This window comes from Stegastes partitus, unplaced genomic scaffold (genome assembly GCF_000690725.1).
Source record: "Stegastes partitus isolate 25-593 unplaced genomic scaffold, Stegastes_partitus-1.0.2 Scaffold113, whole genome shotgun sequence".
Taxonomy (NCBI): Eukaryota; Metazoa; Chordata; class Actinopteri; family Pomacentridae; genus Stegastes; species Stegastes partitus.
Window position 1 is genome coordinate 741,522 of NW_007577844.1, and position 24,606 is coordinate 766,127.

General features: G+C 44.5%; 1 protein-coding gene across 1 annotated transcript in view; it reads left to right on the forward strand.

Annotated features, from left to right (window-relative positions):
- The window catches only part of LOC103354602 (potassium voltage-gated channel subfamily H member 7-like), a 66,375-nt gene that overhangs the window by 12,855 nt on the left and 28,914 nt on the right, over positions 1-24,606 (forward strand). The window contains exons 3-7 of the mRNA XM_008278040.1: positions 10,783-10,938; positions 18,016-18,495; positions 19,591-19,611; positions 20,436-20,459; positions 21,230-21,444. Coding sequence (XP_008276262.1) covers positions 10,783-10,938; positions 18,016-18,495; positions 19,591-19,611; positions 20,436-20,459; positions 21,230-21,444 — 896 coding nt within the window. The remainder of the gene's footprint in view (positions 1-10,782; positions 10,939-18,015; positions 18,496-19,590; positions 19,612-20,435; positions 20,460-21,229; positions 21,445-24,606) is intronic.

Sequence of the window (24,606 nt, forward strand, 5' to 3'; positions counted from 1 at the left end):
GTCAATAAAAAGTACATTTTCCTTTACAGGCTCGATGGGATTTCAACATCGAACCTTTGCACTGACAGCCAGCACACACTGGGAGGAAGCCAAGTGAAGTAACACCAGTGAACAGAAGATGCTAAAAGTCGTGACAGGGCACCGGTTCTGATTGCTCAAACAAATGAAGAGAACCTGCCTTATAGTGACACGAGTCCCACCATCGTCCCCAACAGCTGATTCTTCAGTTGCAGACAAGCCAGACAGTGAGGTTGTGATGTGTGCGTAGTAAACATCGCTTAGTCCTGGTTTACATTTGGAGGCAGAACACAATGAGGGATAAAAATGAACACATGGAAAAAACCTAGCAGCGCGGTGACTTAACCATATTACCGTGATCAAGGACAAACATGAAAGATAAAACTGTTTGTATGCTGCACGGCGCCGTGACTCACTCCGTGTTTCCAAAGCCCAGGCTAAACTTTCGCTGCTTGTCTTTGCATATCGTATCATCTGATCAGAGTTTTACAGCGAGTGACTTACAGTCAGACAGGCTTGGACGCCGTACCGGGCCGCGGTGACCTTGTGAGCCGAACGCTGTCTCTTTGAATAATCGGCAGTTTTGCCAACATCATCAAGCCGTGTTAAAAGCCATTATGCACTGACGACGTCCGGGCCGTGATGCGTGGAGGTTTAATGCCTCATCTTTCCCATCATATACTCTCCACATTGATTTTGGCTACTTAGTTTTCGAGTGGAGGCAATATTGGCTGCCTCAGTGTACCACCACGGAACACCCACAGCTCCCAGCGGTTCAGGCAATTGCACAGAGACACATGGGAGTAGAGATGCAGCGATATGGATTGTTGACCCGTAGCTGGTTTCTCTAGAACGTATCCGTAACATATGTGCAGTAGCTGTTGGATTACATGTGTATTTGGGAGTATGTGCACATGTGAGACACTAAGAGTCGTGGCGTTGTGGTTCTGTTTTGTTTGGTGGAGCATCTTCTTGTGACTGCTGAAGGTGCTGCAGTGATAATGAGCAGAGGTAACGTATTGAGCGCTGAGGCTGCCCTGCCAGGGGAGCGATTACGTCCACAACGTATTGATGAGAATGATTTTTAGTAACGTACGCAGCAACATCTGAGCCTTTTATTTTTTAACCAGCTGTGGTGAAGCCGGTGCTGTATTGTGCTTTACTGTCTATGGTTTTGTTGATGGTTTGTGTTGATGGATAAATGTCTCCTGCAGTGATTTATGTGGGACTTTTGTGTTGTGGGTTAAAAAAACATCAGACTCGGGCTGAAGGATTGACTTCAAATCGCAATTTGAAGCAACGCAATTAGCAAATTGCAAAGCCAACAATTTAGGATCTACTATGAAGTAATGACACTAGTGCTGGAATTCGCTTGTGTTTGATTTAAGCAGACTGAGGCTCATCGGGCTTGTTGCCCAGTGATCAATAGATACGACTCGGTTCATGCCTGCACGCTGTGATCTGACTGATAAAAGCCCTGTGTCATTATTTAATCGCCACACCTCGTACATTTTTCAGTGCCCTCCGACGCTCTGTCTGCAGACCTTCCTTTGGTTGAAGCTTGCAGCTGGTAGTAAAACGATGAGCTTCACCTAAGAACACCCACAACCCCGTGTCCCCTGCCACCTCCACCTAAGCGGTGCACTCCTTGAGACCGGCTCTGAGGGCTGGTGAACTTAACGTTGGTGTGCAAAGACCAGTAGGGGATCCTCGTCTACTGATATTTATTGAAGGCCAACTACTGGGAACCATAACCTCAGAGTGGTGAGGTGGCTTTGCCCCCCGTGCACTTTGTAGTTTAATGTGTATCAAGGTGAGAGCAGTCCTTTATCTTTATTTATTTTCATTTATGTGTGTAAATTTAGTAGTTTTTCACTCGTATGCTACCCTAATAAACAGGCTGAAGTGGTTAAATCCAATGTAAAGTGGTGAAATTTAAACTGAGTCTTTGTTAAAAATAGTTTATTAAAAATGAGCAATAACTATCGATATTACCCGAAGTAACACATTTTACTGTGGTGATTTTTTTTTAGCTTTAATCTCCAGCCCTAAAAAAACTCTATATATAAAGATGTAATTAAATAACAAGCATGATCACTGTGTGTGTTGCACAGCTGCATATTTACAATATATTGCACTTATTGTGATAAAGAGGCATTTGTGGCTCTGACAGCACTTGGAAAGAAGAATTTAAATCAGTCACAGGGAATATTGAACTGAAACTTAACCGTAAAAAATGGTATTAGAAATCAAATCGCCGTACACGTCGGCAGAAATTGCAATTAGATGTTTTCCCCAAATCATTCAGCCCGACGCCAGCCTGCTGCTGATGTGTTGCATCAGTGGGGATAAGGCAACGCTGTCCCTTCTGGATTAGAGAGTATGCATCAGAGTTAAACACCTCTTAGTACAGCTGAATGTTCCCGGTGGAGAAGGGGAAGGGATCACATTTCCCCAGAATGATAAACAAAAAAATAAGCCTCTCCCCTCCTGAAACAAGGTCAGATGTCATATTTAACTTTTTATTTACCCTCATACTCCAGCAGTTATTTTTTCAGTTCACGCCGGCCTGCACGTCGTTGTCATTCACAAACAGCCGCCGTGTTTTTCACCCTCTGATGTGAAGCCAGAGAGGAGACGCCAGTCGTGCTGCAGTGATTGACTCAGACGCATGCTGACTTGCAGACACTGGGTCAGAGAGGAAGCCGGATAAGTTGATTTGATGACAATTAGCCGTGCCAAGCTGAAGAAGCTCCCCGCTGAGCTTTTTGCAGCGACAGAGAGAGGCAGGGAAACATGGAGGGAGATGTCACTGTAACCCCACCAGCAGCTCCCTGCTGCTGGAGGCTCAGCTCACATCAGTGTCACTCACATGCACACACCTAACCGGGACTGTTAGGCAGCGGCAACAAGCAAGGCTGCCATTTAAAATGATTTTAAGTGTGACAGAGGTTCCTTCAAATAAGGGCTGTCATGAATGACGTACAGCACGATCCCATAATCACTGTCACACACAAGCGTTTAGCAGCTGTTTGAGAGACAGAGGAGGAACTTGATCAAATGCATTTTAATCACACTGATCAATGTATGTATGCGCTGCACTTTAGTTACCTGGACACCTTGAAAACTCCTGCTGCGTTGTCTTAATTATTGATAGTGGAAATAGAATCTAATGAAATTTCCAGCTTCTTGAAACTGGAACTCTTCTCACTGCACCACACTGCTCAGCAGGTCCCATCGGCTCAGTGATTTCAGTTTATCAGCACGTGCAAAGTATTTTACGTCATAGTAGCGTACAAGGATATTATGCAGCCAGGTTGGAGGTTGTGTGAAGCTACATGTGCAAGGATTTAATCAAGGTTACCGAACTACTACTTGCTGCACCGGATTACAACTTATCCTGCATACATAAGACAAATAAATAGTTTATTCATTTGACTTAATAGTGAAATATGGTCACCACAATGTAGTAGAGGGTTAGTTAATATCATAAAATGTTGTATTGTTTGCTGAAAAACTGATTAATCAGTTAATCTACTAATCATTGCACTTCTACCTGCTGGTACGACTTTAAAAAAAACTTTCTTTGTCCTTTTTGTGGCAGAAAGACCTTCATTACTTCGAGCATTTAAAACAAAACCTCTAACAGCTTTCACTAATGCACCTGAGTATTTTGAATAAGACTTGAAGGGCATGAAGGGCACTCTCAGCAGTAATTCAAGAGACCTGTTGCCGTCACATAATTAAATGCATTGTTGCAGGAAAGAAAAAAAAACATCTGATTTCCTGTTGTAATCAATATTTGATGATGGGTTAGATTGATGTGATAATGTTGGTAATTGCATCAATTTAATATTGTGAAAAAACAAAACAAAACCCAGCAGAGACGTACAACTCTCTACAACAACAGCACAACAGTGGAGTCTGTCCAGACCACAGAACTTCTGGGCATCACAGACAATCGGACGTGGTGCTTAATGCATTTCCTGTCAAGAAAGCCCAGCAGCAATTGCACTTTCTGCCACCCTCACCACTTTCTACTGGAGCGTTCTCCAGCTCCGTCTGGCTCAGAGCTCACAAAGCTTCAGACCTCCATCCATCCAGGACTTTGTATACAAACGCTGCCGTACCAATGCTACCAACATCAGTGACCCCACCCACCCCCATCATGGCCTGGTTGCCACGCTGTCTTCTGGCAAGAGGTTCGACAGCGTACATCTTCTTCCACCAAGCAATCACACTCTCACACCCTAACTCTGACAGGTGGTGCCGGACTTGCCTTTGCTTGCACATGTGCAGCTGATGAAGTGACCTCCTGGTGTAGATGTGAGATTGTTTTGGTTTCCTTCATCCTTCTAATTTCCATAAATTTACACAGAATTGCTGAGCCATTGAGTGAATACGAGGAAGTGAAAGTGAGGAGAAAATGTGAGGGGAATGCATCGTCTGTACCACAGAGGCCTTCAGCTGAGAATGAGGGCGAACTGGCATAACCTTGATAGGAAGAGAATGAGAAGGTGGCGAGATTTACAGGGTGAGAACACAGAGGTGAGCAGGGTGATAATTTCACAGTCATGTGTTGGACTGGATGTGCACTTGTATGTGTGTGTGGTGTATTGGATTACTCTCTAATGAAGGCACAACGCTGTGGGAACAGTTGGTCATCGGTGTATCCGCGCAACATAAGAATGTCCTCACCTGAACTTTGTCCTCGGCTCCAACAGCGGTGCTGCTTTCGGTCCAAACCTCAAGGTTAAATGAGCCTCCCAAATAAACTTATGCATAGAAGGTTGCCTTCATTGTGCTGGTTATGCAGAATACCAACCAGTTCGTTTCAGATGAGTAGCTGCATTTATTCAGCTGTCTGCACATATTACTGTGTTTGTTCCACAGCTCATGTCTTTGGAGGGACCAGTCATCCACGCATTTTATTGGAAAGACATTAAGTAGAAAGCAAACTGGTGTGGAGGTGACTTTGTGAATGGGGACCAGCCTTTCAAAAAAAATATCTTTTGGTTTATCAGAATGAACACTGATTCTCCACAGTAGCAGAGTAATGGTGTGTTCAAAAGAGATGACACGAAACAATTCGGCTTCGTTGTGAAAGCATGAAAGAGCCCCTCAGCACACTGTGATTTGGCATATTCTGCGTACGCACTTGGTAGCACACTGTGCTGTCATCCTGCCGAGCCATCTGTGTAGCGACATATTACCAGGTAGCTCTGTTAATCCAGGTAGGCTGCACCACGTCAGCCAGGAAATGAAGCCGAGTGGAAAATGTTTAAATCGATAAGACCCACGTTTCCACTCAGGCTTAAGGTTTGACTTTGAGACACCAGGCGAGTGCAAAAGTGCACCAGCGATGCAGAAGGCTTATCCCGCTGTTATATATAGGAATCCCTCTGGTTTGAGGCTTGTTTGTGAGAATGACTGGCAGTTCTGTGTTTATTAGCCCGCCTTCACCTTGCTGAAGTTTAAGATTCTTTGCCTCTTGCACAAACTACAAGTCAGCACTTTCCTTCAGCTGCCATCCTCCGAGGATTGAAGACCTGAAAAGAACAGATTGTGTTTCTGTTTTTGTCCATCCATCCATGACTGGAGATTTGAGTGTGGGACAGAGAATGCTGAGTCATGATGGGTTGGGTTTGGAAGAAGTAATTTAAAAATATATAGACAAAACTGAGATAGCCCTTAATGTGTGGCATTAGGATGCGTTTGCTCTGCATGTCTCCATAAATATTCAGGTCAGAGATGCTCCGACTAAAGTTGTTTTAGTGTCTTTCAGAGGTGCGTTATCTCATTACACTGCACCGTGTAAACCGGCTCCATCGCCTGCTTATTAGATTTAGTTGGACAGAGAACATTCTGCTAATTAATGCTGCCGGCAGGCTGTGTGTGACTGACTGTGTTTGTGTGTGTCTGCGGCTACTCGGAGTGTGCTGAGCTGAGATCTGTGAACCTCATTAGTGTTTGTGTGCGCATGCTTGTGTAGACCGCTGTCTGTCTGTCCGTCCGTCCGTCCGTCCGTCCGTCCGTCCATCTCTATACCCGTGTGCAGATGAGAAATGTAAATGGTATTTCTGTTTGCGTGAGTGTGACCGTGCATGTATGTGCGTGTTTACCTTCGACCCTCCTCTGAGGCAGGATATGCAGGCAGACTGGCAGAAATTTGCATCGGCAGCAGCACCGGGGATCTGTTTGATCTGCTCACTTATAACACGTCAGGTGGCCTTCCTGCAGAGAACCCGGGCAGCCAGGGAGAGGCACGTCCACAGATGAGGAGGGGAGAGAGAGAGAGAGGAGAGAGAGCAGTCACACTCCGGCTAAAGCGCAAACCGGAATATGCAACATAAAAAATGCGGCCAAGGGTGGATTTAATAACAGTGAAGGTGGAAGTGAGTGATAGACGGGCAAGGACATGGAGGGAAAAAGCGCTAGAGAGAAAGTGATGGAGGCCAGAGTGAGTGAGAAATGGACAGTAGATGGTATTAATAGATTTTTATTTCAGAATAGCTGCATTCTGTTGTGGGTCATCACATAGAGAGAACGTTTTGACTCATTTAGCTCACAGGACAATAAATATTCTCTGTTTTGTGGCTGAATACAGTTTAAAAACTCACATAGATAGACGTGCTCAGTGGAGGTTTCTAAAGAGAAAACACACCCTGTTTACTAAAACCTACCTTTCTATACAACTGTTTGTTGTGTAGGAACGCGATTGTCAGAAGACGGGCTGTTCGGACAAACACTTGCTCTGTTGTCAGCTTTACATTGTCAACACTGTGTCCCTCCTCCGTCTCTGTCGCAAACACTCAGGCTGGATGTAAACATACACACAGTACCATGACCTCCTGCTCCTGTGTAGCAGCTGAGCTTAGCATATTGTTGGCTGTTGCTGCAAGTGCATGACAACATGAAGACAACATGAAAGAAACTAAACTTTTACTGCCACTGCGACAAACAACCAAACAGTCAATGCTGCAGAAATGGAAAATATAATCACTGCATCCACAAACTAATAATTTTATCCAACCAATTTGTAGAAAACACATTGTTCATCTAGCTCATCAACATCTCTCTCTGGTTGTCGTCTTCATCTCACACACACACACACACACACACACACACACACACACACACACACACTGAGCCTTTTCTCATTCTTATATTGCCTTAAGAGGTCCAACCATTATGCTTTCTAGAACATAATACTTAGCACTGATGAATTATAGATGCCCATGGATTCCAAGCAGCCTATTTTTAGAATGCACACATGCATGCCCCCATACATGTGCAACACAAACGCACACACACACACATTCATGAAGCGATTGCTTTATGAAGATTAAGTTTCTGCTTGCAGAGTTTTTAGGCATGAAAAGTAAAGATTATTAAAAAACAAAGCAGTCAATAGTTTATGTCTTTGGGTTACTTCATACAAAGTGGCTGCACCAAAACAAGTTTTTGTCCTTCGAACAGCATCCGGTTGTTTTTGGTGCACTTGCTCGCTGGTTTTCAAGCTATTTGGCAGCTTGTTCCAAGCATCTTTGGAGAATTTACCACAGTTCTTCTGTGGATTAAGACTGTGCCAGTTTCTCCTTTCGTAGTCCCAGATTGACTCCATGATGCTGCAGGACTTCTTGTTCTTGTTCTTTATGACTCTCCATATGTTTTGACTCATTGGGAGAATTCCCTCCTCCCTGATGCTATTATACGATGCTAAATAATCCAAACATCTGAAGTGCCTGAAACTTTCCCACAGCACTGCACTTGTTTTTGTAAATGATGTGCATGGTCGTACGAAGGCGTCAGTGTGTACAAGTGCATTTGTGTGGCTGTGCTTGTCAATGGCTCACTCTGCAAGCCTTAGGCTAGCGATACTTTATGCGAGGGTCAGCGCAACTTAGCTCAACTTTTTGTGACTGCACTACAAGGGCGCTGGTGTGCATGCTTGGCAATAATGTGCTTGTGCAGAATATGTAGTTCCGAGCTACTGTGCATGTCTGGAACAAAGTCCTCCAAGTGGACTCCACAAAAATAATAGACAACAATGCAACTGTGGTGTCTGCAGCTGCTCGAGCGCACGTCCCCAAGGGAGTGTAATCAAGCTTTAGTGCTCTATGCAGATTTATTGCTCAGATATGATTTGTTTGTTGAGCAGTTTACGTTATTTGTTTAAATGTAATCAGTATTAGATTCCAGTGTGAACTGAACCATATGCTCAAGAGAATCTTTATATAACTCACTCATTCAGATTGCATTAAGCTTTATACATGCACAGGTGCAGTCGATGGACGGTCCATGATCCAGAGACATTTGCACCTCAGCTCCACTCCTGCTCCACCTCCTTTCCCATTTTTTGGATTATCCAAGATTCAGCAGGAGTCGGAGTCTAAAAGATCAGCCTCCATGAGATTTGTATCAGTATGAATTTAGCCTGAGTTTTAATGTTGTGCTTTCTGTACTTGCCATCAATACACAAGAAATGTCCAACGTGTACGACAGTGGTACGTGTCCATCGAGACTAGTTGTCACAATAGAAACTTCTGTCACTTTGTCAGAGTTACCAAACCGACAGATGAATAAATATGATCTCATTGACAAGCGTCTTTGTGCTGGTGACAAATTAAACTAACGTCCAACTCGGCACACAAAGTTTGCTTTCCTTTGAAGCGCTCGCACGTTTCCATGGAGACAGACATGATCATTTTACTTTGCAAACACAGTGAATCATATAATAGGATGCTCGTCACTGTCAGTGCCACTACTCGAGCTGAAGGAGATAAAACAGACGCACTTGTGTTTTTATGACAACGAATTGTGCTCAGATCAAAGATTCAGCGCTGAAATCAAAGTCGAGAACTTAGTTAGGTGTAAATAATTAAATCTGTCAACATTAGGCAAGTACACGAGATGGTCTGACTTCCTGCTTCCTTCTCCTGTTTCTTTTCTGGACGTTCTGTGTGCAGGAGGCATTCCCTCCAGCTGCATACATGCAGACTGTCCCTGAAAACAATGAAAGCAAAGACACGCTTCTCCTCGCCGATCGGCTTGTTTTGCATATTCTCACTAAAGTCACAGGAGGCGTGATGCTGCCCTACCCCCCACCCTTCCCCCCACGGCCTCCCTCTGATGGAAATGAATGGCTCGATCCGCCCATGATGACACTGATGTACTATTAGGGCCAGCGTACTGCTTAGCCCAGCGGAAACAGGGTTCCCCAAAACATAAATCAAATCCACGCCTGGCGAAGGAGTTGGTTCGTAATTCTGCACCGTCGGACTTCTGAGCCAACACATTGTAAGAAGATGACCGGACTTCCCCAATTATTGGGACGTTTACGAGAACATGTGGGGGAAGAGTCGGGATTACAGCAGAGTGTTTGTGCAGCAGTTCGTCTCCCCGAGAACAGAAACGCTGTGGGCCGGGCGGCTGTTGGCCGAGCTATAAATAGCTTTGTGGTGACAGCAGGACTTCCAGCCTGATGTGAGAGGGAGCATCTTCCAGAGGTCCACGTGTATTATTTAAAACTTAACATACATGTCGTTTTTAACACGAGTAGGACTCGTCATGGCTCTTGTCCAACCATTTAGTGAATGCTGGTCACTCAGCGTGTCACAGTTTAAGCCTAAACCTCCTCTGGTCAGTGATTTAACCCCCAAATCTCCTCTCTGACCATCAAAGTTACATATTTAGTAGTTTTTAGATGAAAATAATCTCTTCCTGCCTTAAAATGGCTCAGATGTCACTAGATCACCTGCAGATTTGCTCAAACTCTGTAAAGCTCTGGTCCACACGGTGGCAAGTATCAGTAAGAATCCATGTTTTTAGGACAGCATGGTTTCAAGGTGGAAATGCTCAGCCGGGATGTTGACTGCTTATTTTACTCATGATATGTGTTGCAGCATATAAAGCATCATATGGACATGATTCTGATTGAGTTAGATTTAAAATATCCTGAAGGTGGTCTTTTCTTTTATTGTCAGAGTTTTGTCTGAAGCTAAGACAACTGGTAGAAACTTCCCACCGTCTCTGCTTCCTCTCTGCTAACCCTCCCGTCTCCTGTTTGATGAATTAGGGATATTTAGACGTGAAGCATTAGCGGCACGCAGAGCTGCATTAAATTTACCTCCCACTGCGGGACCGCGGCAGTTCTAATAATTGGGCCTGAACAAACGAGAGCCTCAAGACCTGAGAGCAGCTCTGTTTTATCTTTACTTTTACTTTGATGGAGCATTCAGGGAAAATGCATGATTATTATTCGCGTGGCATTTTGATGTCATGTGGCTGCATTATTTAAACCATTTGTTAACACATTAATGTTAACTTGAGGCGCACGGTGATGCTGGCAGTGTGTTTCACTGTACTGAACTGTGCAGCGCAGCCTCAGGCCATGTCTGGATGTATGAAATCATTCAGCTCCAGAGGCTTTCATCTCTGTGGACCTCTTAACCTTTTCACCCTCATTTTTCTGCCAGGCCTTTCTGCTCACACAGCTTTATCTGGGATAAGATGTTTGAATGTCAGAAGTGTTAATGGAAAGCTCCAGCGTCAAACTGTACTGTATGTGGAAGGCTGTTATGTTACTGTTCAGGATATACCATTTTATTTTGAGCAGAAAATAATGAAGTTTAAACTAAACAAACCTGTCTTTAAGACTGATGGGATTCATGATTTGAGGATTGTATTGCAGTGACTCGCATCCTAAGGCAATCAAAGTTTATTGTCCATTTCTAATTGTAGTTTATTTTTTTTGCTGGTTAGGTTCAAACTTCCTCTGCGCCACCCACATCATCCCCGTGAAGAACGAAGAGGGTGTGGTCATGATGTTCATCCTCAACTTCGATTACATCCTGGACGAAGGCAGCAGCGACTCACTGGAGAGACTCAACCACACGTCCCCGTCCAAAGCTGACCAACGTGAGTAAAGACAGAGCGGCCTGGGGAGGAGGAGGAGGACCAGGACAGATAACACCATGTGACATTTGGTGGGAGCTTTTATTCCTCCCCTGAGTGTAGCTGTGCTGGAGTCATTCAGTAAATATTGTGTTACAGATCCTGCTGGTAAACAGGTGGCCATACAATACATCCTCAGGACTGATCTTGATAAAGCACTGCACGTGTACTGTTCATATACGCCAGAAGAAAGATGTGGTCGCTGGGTGAGACTGCAGGAGGAAGGAGTAATGTAGCAGCCAGTCATGACCTTTAACTGGTTTCCCACATCCACATGGATTTGTGCCTCTATCCCACTATCACCACTGTGTCTCAACAGTTTGACATGTCACTAATATTAACGCTACACATGCTGCTGTCTGCTATTATCCATGCATTACTTGAGCATCTTAGCTTAGCTGCAGCTTGTACCTACATTTCTACTTGCAGCAGGAGTGCAGCTGCAGGAATTCCCTGCTAGACAGCTCCTTTGGCATGTTGACACCAGCGTTTAGCAGACACTGATGTGTTAGCCTGCTATCATCTCAAAGGTCTGGCCCAATTATAGCTCCTAGCCTGCCAGGCTGGCCTGATGAACTACTGGAGCAGTGCTGTGAAGCACTCAGCTTCCCAGAGCTGTCGGTGTAATAGTGTATAATGCCATTCCCCAGCGGTGCTCTTGAACATGCTCTTGATGCCTCCTCTCACTTTGAAATCTCTCTCTTTGTCCATTTTCTGTCTGTGACGCGTAAAGCAGCAGCACGGAGGACCAGAGGTTAGCTCTAGATGACTGTAATTGGATGAGGCCCCTAACAGGCTGCAATGCCTCATGGGGTGTGCGGTGAGAGAGGCGGGATCTGTGTGTCGAGTTTCTAAGTGTGTTTGTGCACCCTACCCGGTAGCATGCACACTGAGACTCTGGAGAAACCATGCATGAAAGTAGAAGCTGTATAGTCTGTACGTGTTAGTGCAGGAGTGTACATGTCACTGGTAATGCTGCCTTCTTTTGCTTCTTTAAGCGAAGTAATTGCCCAGTCTGAGCACAAGGGCAGCCCCCCGATGAAGCAGGCGTTTATGAATTCAAGTCTGTTCATGCCTATCTGCATATCTAAGTGGGCATCCCTGCAAATCTGGTGGTGAGGTCCAGATTTGCTTACAAGGTCGAGTCCCGACGCTGGACACGTATCTGCCTGCCTACACGCAACCTCTGCTGTAGCAGGCATTACTATAGAGAGTTGGTGTGTTTTGGCCTCATTTCATCTCAGCCCTCTCTCAGCTAATTCCAGAAACCTAGTATTGCACTTTTTTTTTTCTACTAGCAGATGGACAGAGGTCACTAATGATGAGTAACTCTGCATAATTTATGAGGACATCACAGAAGAACACGCTGCTGTGGATGTAAATTCCACTCAGTGAAACCTTTTGCTGTTCTCAAGGTAGCTTTACATAATGTGTAGAATCAGCTGCCTTTGGATGTGATGCCAGCAAGGTGATGAGCCATGTACTGTATCTGGGGAATGCACTAAGCACTGCTTATCAATTGCCTTTTCGCCTCGTGGTGATCCAGCCAGTCTTCAGCCATCTTGGATTCTCACAGTCTGAATTAATGTGACTTAGCAGGGCCACCTCTACACATGCATACATTACACAATAAAGGGAAGGACACTTTAATGCTTTACTGGTTTCAGAGCTACACTAGGCTACGTAGGACACACCTGAACATCAGAAGGCAAATAAGAAGCACAATATGTCCACTCCAAAGGCAGATAATGACCCACATAGCATGTTGTCAGTACAATGGGTCAGTAACAAGCGCTGAAGTAACCTTTTTATTACAGTTGCAATTAAAGCTGCAGCGGCCAGAAAATGAAAACTACCAGAATTTCAAACTGTAGCTCTTCCCTCTCTGCGCTGTAAGCCCGTCCTGCTAGGTGAGCACGCACTTCAAACAAAGGTAGTCCAGCTGGATCAAGCCACTCTCTGAAGAACCTTCATCTGAACACATCCCGTCTTCACCACAGATTATGCTGCTATATATACTATCTCATGTGATTGGTGAACATCTCCCTGCCTGGAAGCTGAGCCAACAGGAGGTACAGAAGCCTAGTTTCCTCTCAGACCACTTGAATTAGAATATACTAAAAGGTTAATGTGGAGTTTCTGCCCAATAAAGCCAAAAAATACTGCTTACCTTGTGACATGTGAGCAAAACAACATGAGCAGTTCTCAGTGTTTTGTTCTCCTCCACTCTGAGAACTTCCCATCACCTGAACTTTAACACAACCTGAACTCATAAGAATCTGTCCAGTCCTAGTTTAGGCACCAGATGAGGAGCCTCTTTAACAAAGCTGTGCATAGGATCCACACCGCAGGTTAAACCCTGCACAGTTTTTTTCCTTTTTTAGGTAAGCCTCATGTCCCACCCACCATCAATTAGAAATGGTCAATGCACATCCCCGATTAATCCTGATGTGCATAGTCTACCTGTAAATAACAGAGGCTGTGTTACAAACAGAATCACGTTTGAGGGCCCTACAGCTGCAGCAGCTGTTAATGCTGCAAAAACAAATTCTTCAAATTAAACAAATCAGTCAGACATGGAAATGTGCTCTGCTGCAGGCTGCTGGAGGCACAAGGATGCCAAAGCTCACCGCTTAGTGTTTGTTAAGCATCTGATGCAGCTTTCACAGAGCTGGTGGAATCACACCGATAAACAAAATACTGCATTTACCTGCAGAATCAAGAGTACACAGTCGTAAACACAAATGTACATATGCTTTTAAGAGAACGTATATCATAGCAGTCCTGGGTTTCCAGTGAATCCTACAACTCTTAATTTTCTATGATAGAATGATTGAAATTCATCTTCGTCACAAGAATATCATTCATTTTGGTTCTTTCATAAATGACACTTATTTTACAGCGTTTCTCTTTCACCCATTCACACACGTTCATACACCAATGGCGACAGAGCTGCCATGCAAGGTGCTGCCTGCCATTGGGAGCAACTTCGGGTTCAGTGTCTTGCTCAAGGGCACTTCAGCTGTGGATGGGCCAGAGGTCGAACCGCCAACCTTGCGATTGGAGGACAACCCGCTCTACCACCTGAGCCACAGCCGCCCAGACCAAATCTGCTGGGTCAAAAATACACACACAGCAGCTTAATGATCAGTTCTAGTGATGCAGGAAGTGTTGATCAGATTGTTTAGCGGCGTAATCCGTTACCTTGAGTGATTGACTACAGCTGATGTCTTTTGTGAGAGAAAAAGCTATTTTACCACAATGACCAGAAATATGTTTGGAGGAGAGAAGGTAAGGCCCTTAACCCCAAGAGCTGGTGGCAGCATGATGCTCTGGGGCAGTTTTGGTACCAGTAGAACTGGAGCTTTACAGAAAGTAAATGGAATCATAAAAAGGAGGATTACCTCCACATTGTTGTTAAAAAATTAAACCCATCAGCCAAAAGGTTGGTCTTGGATGTAGTCGGGTGTTCCAACAAGACAATGACCACAAACACAACAAAAGTAGTAAAGAAATGGCTAAATGAGGCTAGAATGACAGGTTTAGACTGATCTAAACAGAAAGTCTGTGTCAGAAAGCCAATTGCACCAGTTCTGTCAAGAGGAGTCAAAGACAACCAGAATCTTGTGGACAGCCACCAAAAGTACCAAACCGAGGTGAAAGTGGCCAAGAGACATTTAACCAAATGTTAGAATTGCTGTATGTGTAGTTTTACTCCAGCAGATTTTGTCATATGTCCAGAAGACCTGTAAAGAACCAAAAGGCTCTTTGTGACCAAGATGCTGTGTTCCGATCATCCTATCACAGAAAATGAACAGTTGTAAGAGTCACTGGAAACTCAGGACTAACTTTATATTCACGGTCTTTACAGGTGTATGTAAATCTTTATTCACAACTGCAGGTGTTTTTCATTTGCACAGCTGATGATGAGTGCAGGTGGAGGAGAGGTGGAGTGTGTGGACTCTGGGGCTCCTGGCAGCGCCGTCACGTGTTCGCTGAAGAGTATTTGTTCAGAAAAACTATGAATAATTTGAATGTAATCATACGCGGGGAAACACTAAAGATGCCTATCGTGACCCAGACGACTGAATCCATTTAAATTATCTTCACAGCACCTACTTAACACCTTGTAAATGATATCTAATGGCTACACCCCGGTGCAGGTTTTGCTCTTTGAAGGCTCCTGCTACATTTAATCAAATGATGGGACGTACTTTTTGAATAAATCAGCTCCAACGTTATTCCAACTCTTATTTGTTGCGGTACCCAGGATCGTATCTTCTTTTAAATTTATCTACGCAAAGAATCTAAACACCAGAGAGAGGTTTGATTAGCTGGGGCAGCTGCTGCTGAGTAGATGAGACAGTAGAGGGGTACTTTTTAGGACCCGATGTATTTGAGCTCTCCCCTGCATATGTACATGATGCTGCTGTACATTCACCTGTCTCAGTGGCTGATCCATATCTTATCTGTGTCCAGTCATTTGCAGCTCTTGCCTCTCCTATCTTTGCTCTAACCCCCTCCCAGCTGCAAATATGCAGCCAGAGTCAAACTCAAAATCAGTATTCATTCACAGCTTTACCTGGGAATCAAACTCCACTCTCTGGAGTGAGCAACTATTAACTCGGGCTCATTGCAATCACACTCTAATTTTCTCCGTAATAAATGAGTGTGGGGCAAACTGGGGACACAGCAAAATTATCAATGTTATTCTCTGGAGCTGGTGAGCAAGAGGAGGACTGGGGGTCCAGGTAAATACTCCTCAAGGTAAAAGAGCACCGCATGCAAAAATGTAATCACAAAGGCCAGAGACGGAAACAAAAGGATGCAAAGTTGTTCTTTTGTCCCGCTTTTACCACAAGAGAAAGCTTTATTGTTCTCTTTGTACTTCTCCCCTGACATCTGAATCATGCTCGCATTACAAAAAGACAGCTCACTCCCCAACACTGGGATCTGCGGGCCCAATTAATATTCAATGCAAATATTACTATCTGGTATCATAGCAACTAGGGCCACTGTGTGTCCACTGGTTGTGTAAAGCTGCTGGTGAGTTTTTGCAGGGAAAGAATAAGAGGGTTGAAGAGGGAAGAGACACATGCACACACAGCACAAAGTACGGCGTTTCTCTGAAAGCTTCGGCGTTTTCACTTTAATGCAGCCGCGTACGATTCCGTCAGAATGCACCATGAATGTGTGACTGAATTATGAGCTAATTAAAAGATTTGTGGTGTATGCACTATGCTTATCCGCCAGGCACGGTAATTAGAAGCGGTGCTCTGAGCGCTTGTGTGCTACCATTCATTATTTTGTTAAGCTGTCATTTTTAACCGTCAAGGCTGCTGTTTGGATTCAAGCTTATTCCAGCAAATGTGAAAATAGTCGAGTGCTCCGGTGGAAATGTCAGCGTTGTGCGGTGATATTGCTGCGGTTTGACTGCAAAAGAGGGAAGAATTTTCCAGCTCGAGGGGAGAACTTTGGAGATATCTCCCCGCCTAACAGGGTCTTAATGTCTTTGGCATATAAATTGAGTTTTCTGGTTTGGGATCAGCTTCAGACTGATGAATCAGATGGTATTTTTGATCAGCAGTTTTATCTGCTTCACAGCGCTGAGCTCGGATGAAACAGACTTTTTGTTCATGATTCCCTTTCAAAGACAAGACAGCCAATTCAACTTCATTTCATCTCGACGATGAACGAATACTTGTTTAGTCATACTGCAGTGCAGATTCGAACACCAGCTTAAGAGCCTGATCTGAATCTCAAATTAAATGCAAATGATCGTTTCCAACATTGTCAGCATCTGGCTAAAGAGTTCATTTAAACACACCACACTGACCCAACCGGCATTGTGTCTAAAATTAGTTTCTTTCTCTCCCCCCCTGTCAGTCTCAAGCTAATAGAGGGAGCAGCGAGGAAGACAAAAATGCAGCCTGCCTCCTGCTGAGCCTCAAACATTAATTCTATTTTCTAATTTACCACCTATTGTGTCTCTGAATGCATGCTTAGCTGTTCCTCTCTGCACAGATATGGGTATGGCAAATTTAATGTGCTGTGGTTATTTCAAGCAAATATAACGAGGTTGTGTCATCAATTTAGTTTTGCTTTTTTGTCCTTTAGGGTTGGTTTTTACTGTGCCTCGTGGCGACAGGACTTGTTTTTGAGGGCTGAGATAGATATGTACGACATATGTTCAAGTTTCTAAATGATTCACAACATGTAGGCCACAGTTTGCCGTCCATATGTGAGATCCTGGGAGTGTGAATGCCTCTCTGTCGTGACATATTTACACAAACCATAAGATGCTTCTAAATGTGTAATTGTGAATAGTATGTACGTGGGTGTGTGTATATGGCATAGCTTTACACTAAACTTTAACTGTATTGTGTTTCTTCACATTTTTCCACACAGGATTCCCTCCTAACTACCAACTGTTATGACAACTGGACCATAAACATCACTTTTTGTTTCATCCTGCTTCATTTCCCCAGGAGCCATCAATCACTCATTAAAACCCTGCACATAATCTTTTATAGGACCGACTCCTTAACGCACCACTGCCGTTATAATATCTCAGCAAATGTCCTCCCCCATGAATAATTGAAGGAAATTGAAGATTGAACTAGTGCCTGAGGCAGAACGGGCATTTGTTTTGATCTGCCAGGGTCTTTTTAAAATAGCTGCATTGGCAGGCTTTCCACTGCTACTGGCAAAGAGATATCAGCGGGGATGTTGAAGATGCCTCACAAGTTCTGCTACGAGCACACCATGAAAACACAACACAAGGTCAGGGAGGGTTATGTCGATCCTACGAGCTCATTAAAAACCACCGTACATTCTGTTTTTATGCCGTCTTTGGTCTCGCTGCGGTCAGATAGTCTTCACAATAATTTAGCTTCCTCATAATTTTTGTCCACATGTGATAGCAGCTGCCCTCGAGCACTCCTCCTCAGTGTTACTGGTCATTTTAACGTGCTATCAGATGGCCTTTAACATGAAGAGGCAGTTTCACAACATGCGTTCTCATTGCTCTTCCTTTATCAGGGAAAGGGAGATTCTTTCGCTTCCGTTTCCCGGCCTTACCTCTCCTGGGCATCAGCAAGCAGTCCCTGCCGCAGGAAGATCCCGATGCGGTAATGGTGGACTCCCCTCGCCACAGCGACGGCTCGGTGGCCACGCGTGACTATCAGCTCCCCACCACCCGCGAGAGCTGCAGTCCCTCCTATGCCAATGACACCCGTGCCCTCATTGGCCCCAGCCACTGCTCCACCCCCGTCTCCGGGCCTCTGGACCACTCGTCGCCAAAAGGCCCCTGGGACCGGATATACCCGGACCAGGCCGTTGCCCAGACCCAGCACCAGAGTCAGGAGGACACGCTCATTACAGCCCCGTCAATCCCGGGCCTCACTCCGACCGCCTCCAGAGAGAGCATGTGCAGTATTCGCAGAGCCTCCTCCGTGCATGACATGGAGGGCTTTGGGTCCAACTCCAAGATGGCATTCAGGGACCGGCATGCCAGTGAAGGTAAGAATCTGCTCTTCTGTAAGTTAACTTCCAGACAAAACACTGCACCAGTCAGTTTATGTCATGTTACCCACTCTAAGGTCAACGATGGTTTAGTTGTAGTTTTAAATTTCAGATCCTCTCCCCTAAAAAGTGTGTTATTGTTAAGTCACTGTGATGTTTGAGCTTCACCACGCAGAGGGATGGACATGCAACGTTTGTTCTCAGGATTTTGTGTTATCACAACTATTTTGAAACCCAATCACAGACCAACATACAGCAGCATGAGTGTGAAGGTCACATACACTAAGAATGGACTTCCTGGTGAAGTAGGAGACATGATAAACAGACTGGGATAAATAAAGTATTTTTCTATTCTTCTTCTTCTTCTATTCTATGATATGCACAAAACGTTTTCAGATGAACAAGACTTCTGGTATGTAGTGATGCAGAGGGATGTTTAGGGAAGATGTCCAATACAAGTCATAATTAATTAAAAAAAACAAAACATATATGTTCTAAACTATGTTAGGAGTCTGTCTTTTAAAACCTGATCTTTCCAGAGTTGGTGACGAACTGCTTTAACAAAGTCTCCATTTGCTCAGTGAAGTGAGTTAAAAATCTAGTCAATATCCAAATGATGCATTTGGCCATTACGGGCTGCACATTTATTATTCATGGAAAACCATGACTGTAATTTGGCTATATTAATTACCCAAACTGCTGTGGTCTCAGAGTAGGAGAGCTGTTGTGTTCCAGTCTCTTTATCAGTATTATACTTAGTCACAATCTCTATTGTGTGCTATTGATCTTCCCTGGAGTCTAAATCACTCATTAGCCTTTGGCCCTCATTTGGCTGAGGGTAGAAGTGCCCTAGACTGGCCTTGTTTCCTCCCGGCCAATCAGTCTACCCCGTCCCCTTATCTACAATTCTCATTCAAATAGCTCCCAGTGGCTGACACAGTAATATGTCTACTTCATTGTAATTTATTGTTCATGGGGACAGTGGCGGGGGTTTGATGCCAGCCCACATTTATCATCATAGAAGACCAGAAATTCTTCTCTCACCTCCACTCCCATTTTTCTCTCTCCTCCACTGCGTTGCTGCCATCGCAGACAATGGCCGCAATATAAAAGGTAACCAACAGCAGCCTGCTGCACCTTGAGCTCTTGGATGATACACGTGTACCCCACAAAGCCTGCTTGTTGCATGAGTTTCCTCCACGAGGGTCATGTTGAATGCAAATGCCTCGGTGGATGACTGACAGTGTGTTTGTAAGTTCCCGGGCCAGAACCTCGACAGACTGGCTCAGCACTAAATGAAGTAGTCGTGGTGTACATGACCCGCTGAACTCCAGTCAGTCACCCAGGAGAAGGCTCAGTAAAAAACAAAACAACAGCACACTGATCGCTGCACGCGCTTGCATGAAGCTACACATTAGCTTTCTCTCCTGCATGTTGCTCATTGAAGAAAAACCAGCGAAGCTTTACAAAATAATACCTCCCACTGTCTGTAACCTCTGCTTTCTTCTAGGCACCCTCTGGAGCCTTGTTGCCGTATCTTAATGAATGAAAAGAAACCTTACTGTGTTTCCATTCACAGTCTGGATGCTTGTCTTCCTCCTTTATTAAATGCAGTGGAACTGTAGCCATGGTCATGCTGCATGCATATTCACGTACCCTGACCTCCTCAGCACCTACAACGGTCACTGCGTGTGCATTATTTTATAAATGTGATCAGGAGTGTAACTTTTTCGGTGTTTGTTATGTTAGCGTCACAGTATGTCCTCCTCATACCTATAAAGCCTTCCTCACAGAGCTGCCACGGTGCTCTATTTACTGATAATGCCACGATGTTGATGTTGTTTGTACCCATGACAACTGACCCTACAATCCAACCGCCCTTCCATAATCCCACTTTCCCCTTTACCTCCTATTTCTTCTCTCTCCTGGTTTGCTAGTATCTCGCTCCTGGATGGCTGGGGGTATGGCTTCAGCTTTTTCTTTTAAGTTATTTTTTATGACTGCTATGATGTGTCCTGACCGTGGCATGTATTGAAGCTGCGCATGCAATCTCTCATCCTCAGCTGTCTGTTTCTCTGTCCTTGACTCTCAATCACCGTACTGTACTTTGTGAAAAGGGGGGAAAAACTGCGCAACCTTCGTCTGCAGCTGAATCAGCGGCTCTCTCTTTTTCACTTTTTATCACTCTCATCGGGTCACGTGTCCGTGTGCATCGTGCTGTCACATATTGTTGCAGTGTCGAATGCTTTCACAAGAAGTCAGGGAGCTAATATCTGCAAGTCAGTTGTTATTAAGCTGTAACTTGTAGAGAGCGTTGTGTGGTAGGACGTGGAGTCATCAGACAGATAGATGGTTTGACTAACTGTGTGAAGTTGCATTCTTTGATTGTGCATTGAATCATTCTTTTCTTTCACCAGCAGTGTTCTTCATTATCTTTTAATGAGAAACTTTGAAAGGCCTGTTCATCCTAGACGGGTCAATCAGAGGGTGTAGAGTTTGTATTTCAGTATCTGTTGTATTCTCGGTGTTGTGTTGTGGTTAAACTCACTCCAAAAGTAAGGATCACTCCATGCTCACTACCCATGTCACAACAATCACAAATGAGCACTAGACTGTTCTCTGATGTCCACCACTCACCAACGCCCATTGGATTAACAATAGTCTAACTTTAGAACAAGATTTGTCAACTTCTGATGGTGACATCCTCCCTCTGTCGCTCTCTCTCTTTCAGGGCCGCTCAGTCAGATCAAGTCCAGCCTGCTCGGCTCCACCTCTGACTCCAACCTCAACAAGTACAGCACCATCAACAAGATTCCCCTCATCACACTGAACTTCTCTGAAGCCAACAACGAGAAGAAGTGCCCCTCCCCTCCATCCTCTGAGAAGACCATCATCGCCCCGAAAGTCAAAGACCGCACACACAACGTCACGGATAAGGTCACACAGGTAAGACCAGGAAAACAGCCTATTTTAACCCCTAACATACTGGTCATGTTGATGCCTTCACAGGATGGTCCGGGTCAAAACTGAGCCATACTGTCAAGAATTCCCTCGTAGTAAGCGTCTATAACAAATTTTAAACTACAGATCTATTTAGAATGTTGACGTCACATTAATAAATGTAAATAAACTGTACAGTTTCACAGTTTCCAGATTCCCTAAAACCCAACAGTAGGATGATTGTCAGAGCTGTTTAAGATCCATCAAGTATTCATTGGTACAGTCTTTGTCATGACTGTTATGTTGCCTGCATCTAACAATTGAAAACAATTAAGGGCAGTAAAAGGACTCAAACTTAGCAGTGGACGCTCAGTTTGCATTTATTAATAATTTATCCTACCAATCGTTTGTTGACAGTCTGATGTTTTGCAGGCTGGACTGGAGAGACATTCAGTCGTAATGCTCGTCTTCTCACCATTTACTAGCACAGCTCAGACCTGCACAGATTGAGCGGTGGATGAAGTCAGCAGATTGCATCCACACCCCCACCTGCCCTCTGTGAGCCTCAGGATGATTAATTGAAACTCAAGGGGTCTGATACGTAAAACGGCAGAGGTGTCTATCGCTAGTGGTGAATAATCAGGGATACTCTTACAGCTGCCAGACAGCTTCCAGAGCTCCAGCCGTATTTCTAGTGTTACGGACGGGGTAAGAGGTCGTTCTCACCTTCCCTGCCGGGGCTGAGAGGCAGCGTAGAGTATGCAGGCACTGTAAGCTAATGTATTCCCAGAGGTTGGAGGGATCTGCCCCAGACCAGTCATTAGGTCTCAGGTTTGCATTTTGCCTATGAACAGTGTAACAGGTAGAGGGCACAGGAGTTGACCTCTGTTTGTGGTCAAAGGCGACTTCAGCTAAAGGCATCGGAGCCAGAGGCAGAGAGCTCATCACGCTGACCTCTCCATCCCACATTAAAGCAGAGAGGCGGCCTGATGTGGCTTCAGCGGTCTTTGGTATACTGGAGGACCTGAAACCAGTTCCTGTGTGACTCCTGCTTTGTTTGGGGGGAAATGAATATTAGCACATTGGTCAAAGCTCCAGCATGTTGCTAATGTCCTCGCTTTGATTCCCTCCCACTTCCACGCTGACTTATAGGGGCCATTAATATGCTGTTTAATATGTTGTCACAGAGTAATCGCCTCCTTCCTTGTGTTAACAACTAATGCCTGTGACAAATACGTGTTGCCGTGGACACGCTGGTAGCTGTACCAATATACCCCCACCCCTCTTCTCTCCTGCTCGTTCTGTGACTGAGCACATGGCGTTCAACACTCTGCCATTCCTGCTGTGAAGCATTAAAATAATCATAGCGGCAAACAGATAAATAAGCCATGGGAAGCTGTGCTGTATTCCCATCTTGTACAGTTTCCCAACTGTCCTCTAGATACCTGACTGTGAAAAACACAAAGCACCAGCAGATGTCTTGAAACCAACGAGGAACTTGTCCGATTTGATCTGACGCCACGACCAAGGCGTCTGAACAGACACGCTCTCTGCTGGCCTTGGCCGCCTCACAGCTACCACGGGCAGATGGAGGCTTCGTCCAGGAAGCTGGTCAAGTAATAAAGAAAGCACACTTGCTGCTCACATGCTGTTTCTCACATTTTAAACGTCTCAGTGCACGTGGCTCACGTCCACACGGGTCTCAGATGCCCGCTACTTTCCAGTGATGTCTCAATGTAAACTAGTTTGGGTTGTCTGAAGCTGAATGTGGAAGCAAACCAGTAACGATGATTATTGACAGGAACATTAAACAGCACTCCTATGAATAATACCCAGTCCTGACATTACAGACCAAACAGAACCAGAGGAAGGGAGAAAGCTCATTTGCATATCGTTTGAAGCCAAGCCAAACACAGAACGAGCTTTCCATTATCCCGCAAGAGAGAGTTCATTTGCACATAGCTACAGTAGGTAGGTTAAATAATTAAGATGAGATCTTTTATTTAGAAACAGATTGGCTACAACACGCTAATCTAGAGCTGTCATTCTGCCAACCAACGGACTCCTCCCAGGCTTCCTAGCAGGCTGAAGGGTAATGGATCCATGCAGGCTGAGAGCTGCTGGTGCAGTGCAGAGTTACCACATTGTTTGTATCGAGGGCGGAGGTTTGGTCCCGACATAAGTGGGGACACAACGACATGCACATAGAGAATAGACGACAGCCGCCGCCGTGACCCAAAGGTTGGTTCAAGGAAACAGAAAACAGGGAAGTTAAAGGAGCTTGTTTATACATTATTGATCATGATTTAATGCTGAAAATAAATTCTCAGTGAATAGTTATTTGAGTGATAGGAGGCAAATGATGCAGATGTTTAATGTGTAAAATATGCAGCGCCTTAAGGAAGATGTCTTGGGTAACAAGTTATCATGGAGACAATACAGACTGAAGAGAACAAACATTTACGATGTGGACAAACTGTCAACTAAAGCTTTGGGTTTGTCTTTATTGGGCTCAGCTGTTTCCTCCAATACCATCAGGTACAATACAAGAAAACTGCAGCTGTTCCAGAATACAGATGTAACCCGAATTAATGAACGTCTTTCTTGGTTTGTAGTGGGAAATAGATTGCTGTATTACCTGACAGTTTTCATTAGGATTGTCACAATCGCAAAGACTTACTTGAACAGAGAATTATTCAACAAAGCTAGAGGTTGTTTCACTCAAATCCAGACTGGAACAAATCAGTTCAATGCACATTAATACACACAGAAACAGAAGAACAGATTTCACTCCTAAATCATTTTAAACAACAAAATATCAGATATGTTTTGCTCCATCTGCATTCCAGGGTAAGTGATGACATTTATTTGACTTCATAGGGACAATTCTGTCTTCCCAAAACTGACACCGTCCTCCCACTTATATGGAAACCTTCATCCTCTTTCATTCATGAACTGCATGATAGCAGAACAGTGTCTGTGCAAACACTAGTCTCAAACACAGATAAGGATATGGTCAGCTTTTTCATATCTTTGTTCCTCTTCCTTGCCTATTTCTAACAGAAATCAATTTAAGTCAACAGGAATGAAGCACTGTTCGGCGAGTATCAGCAGCAATTACACACTGGATCGGGACCATAACAAAACAAGCATTCGAAACACCCACTT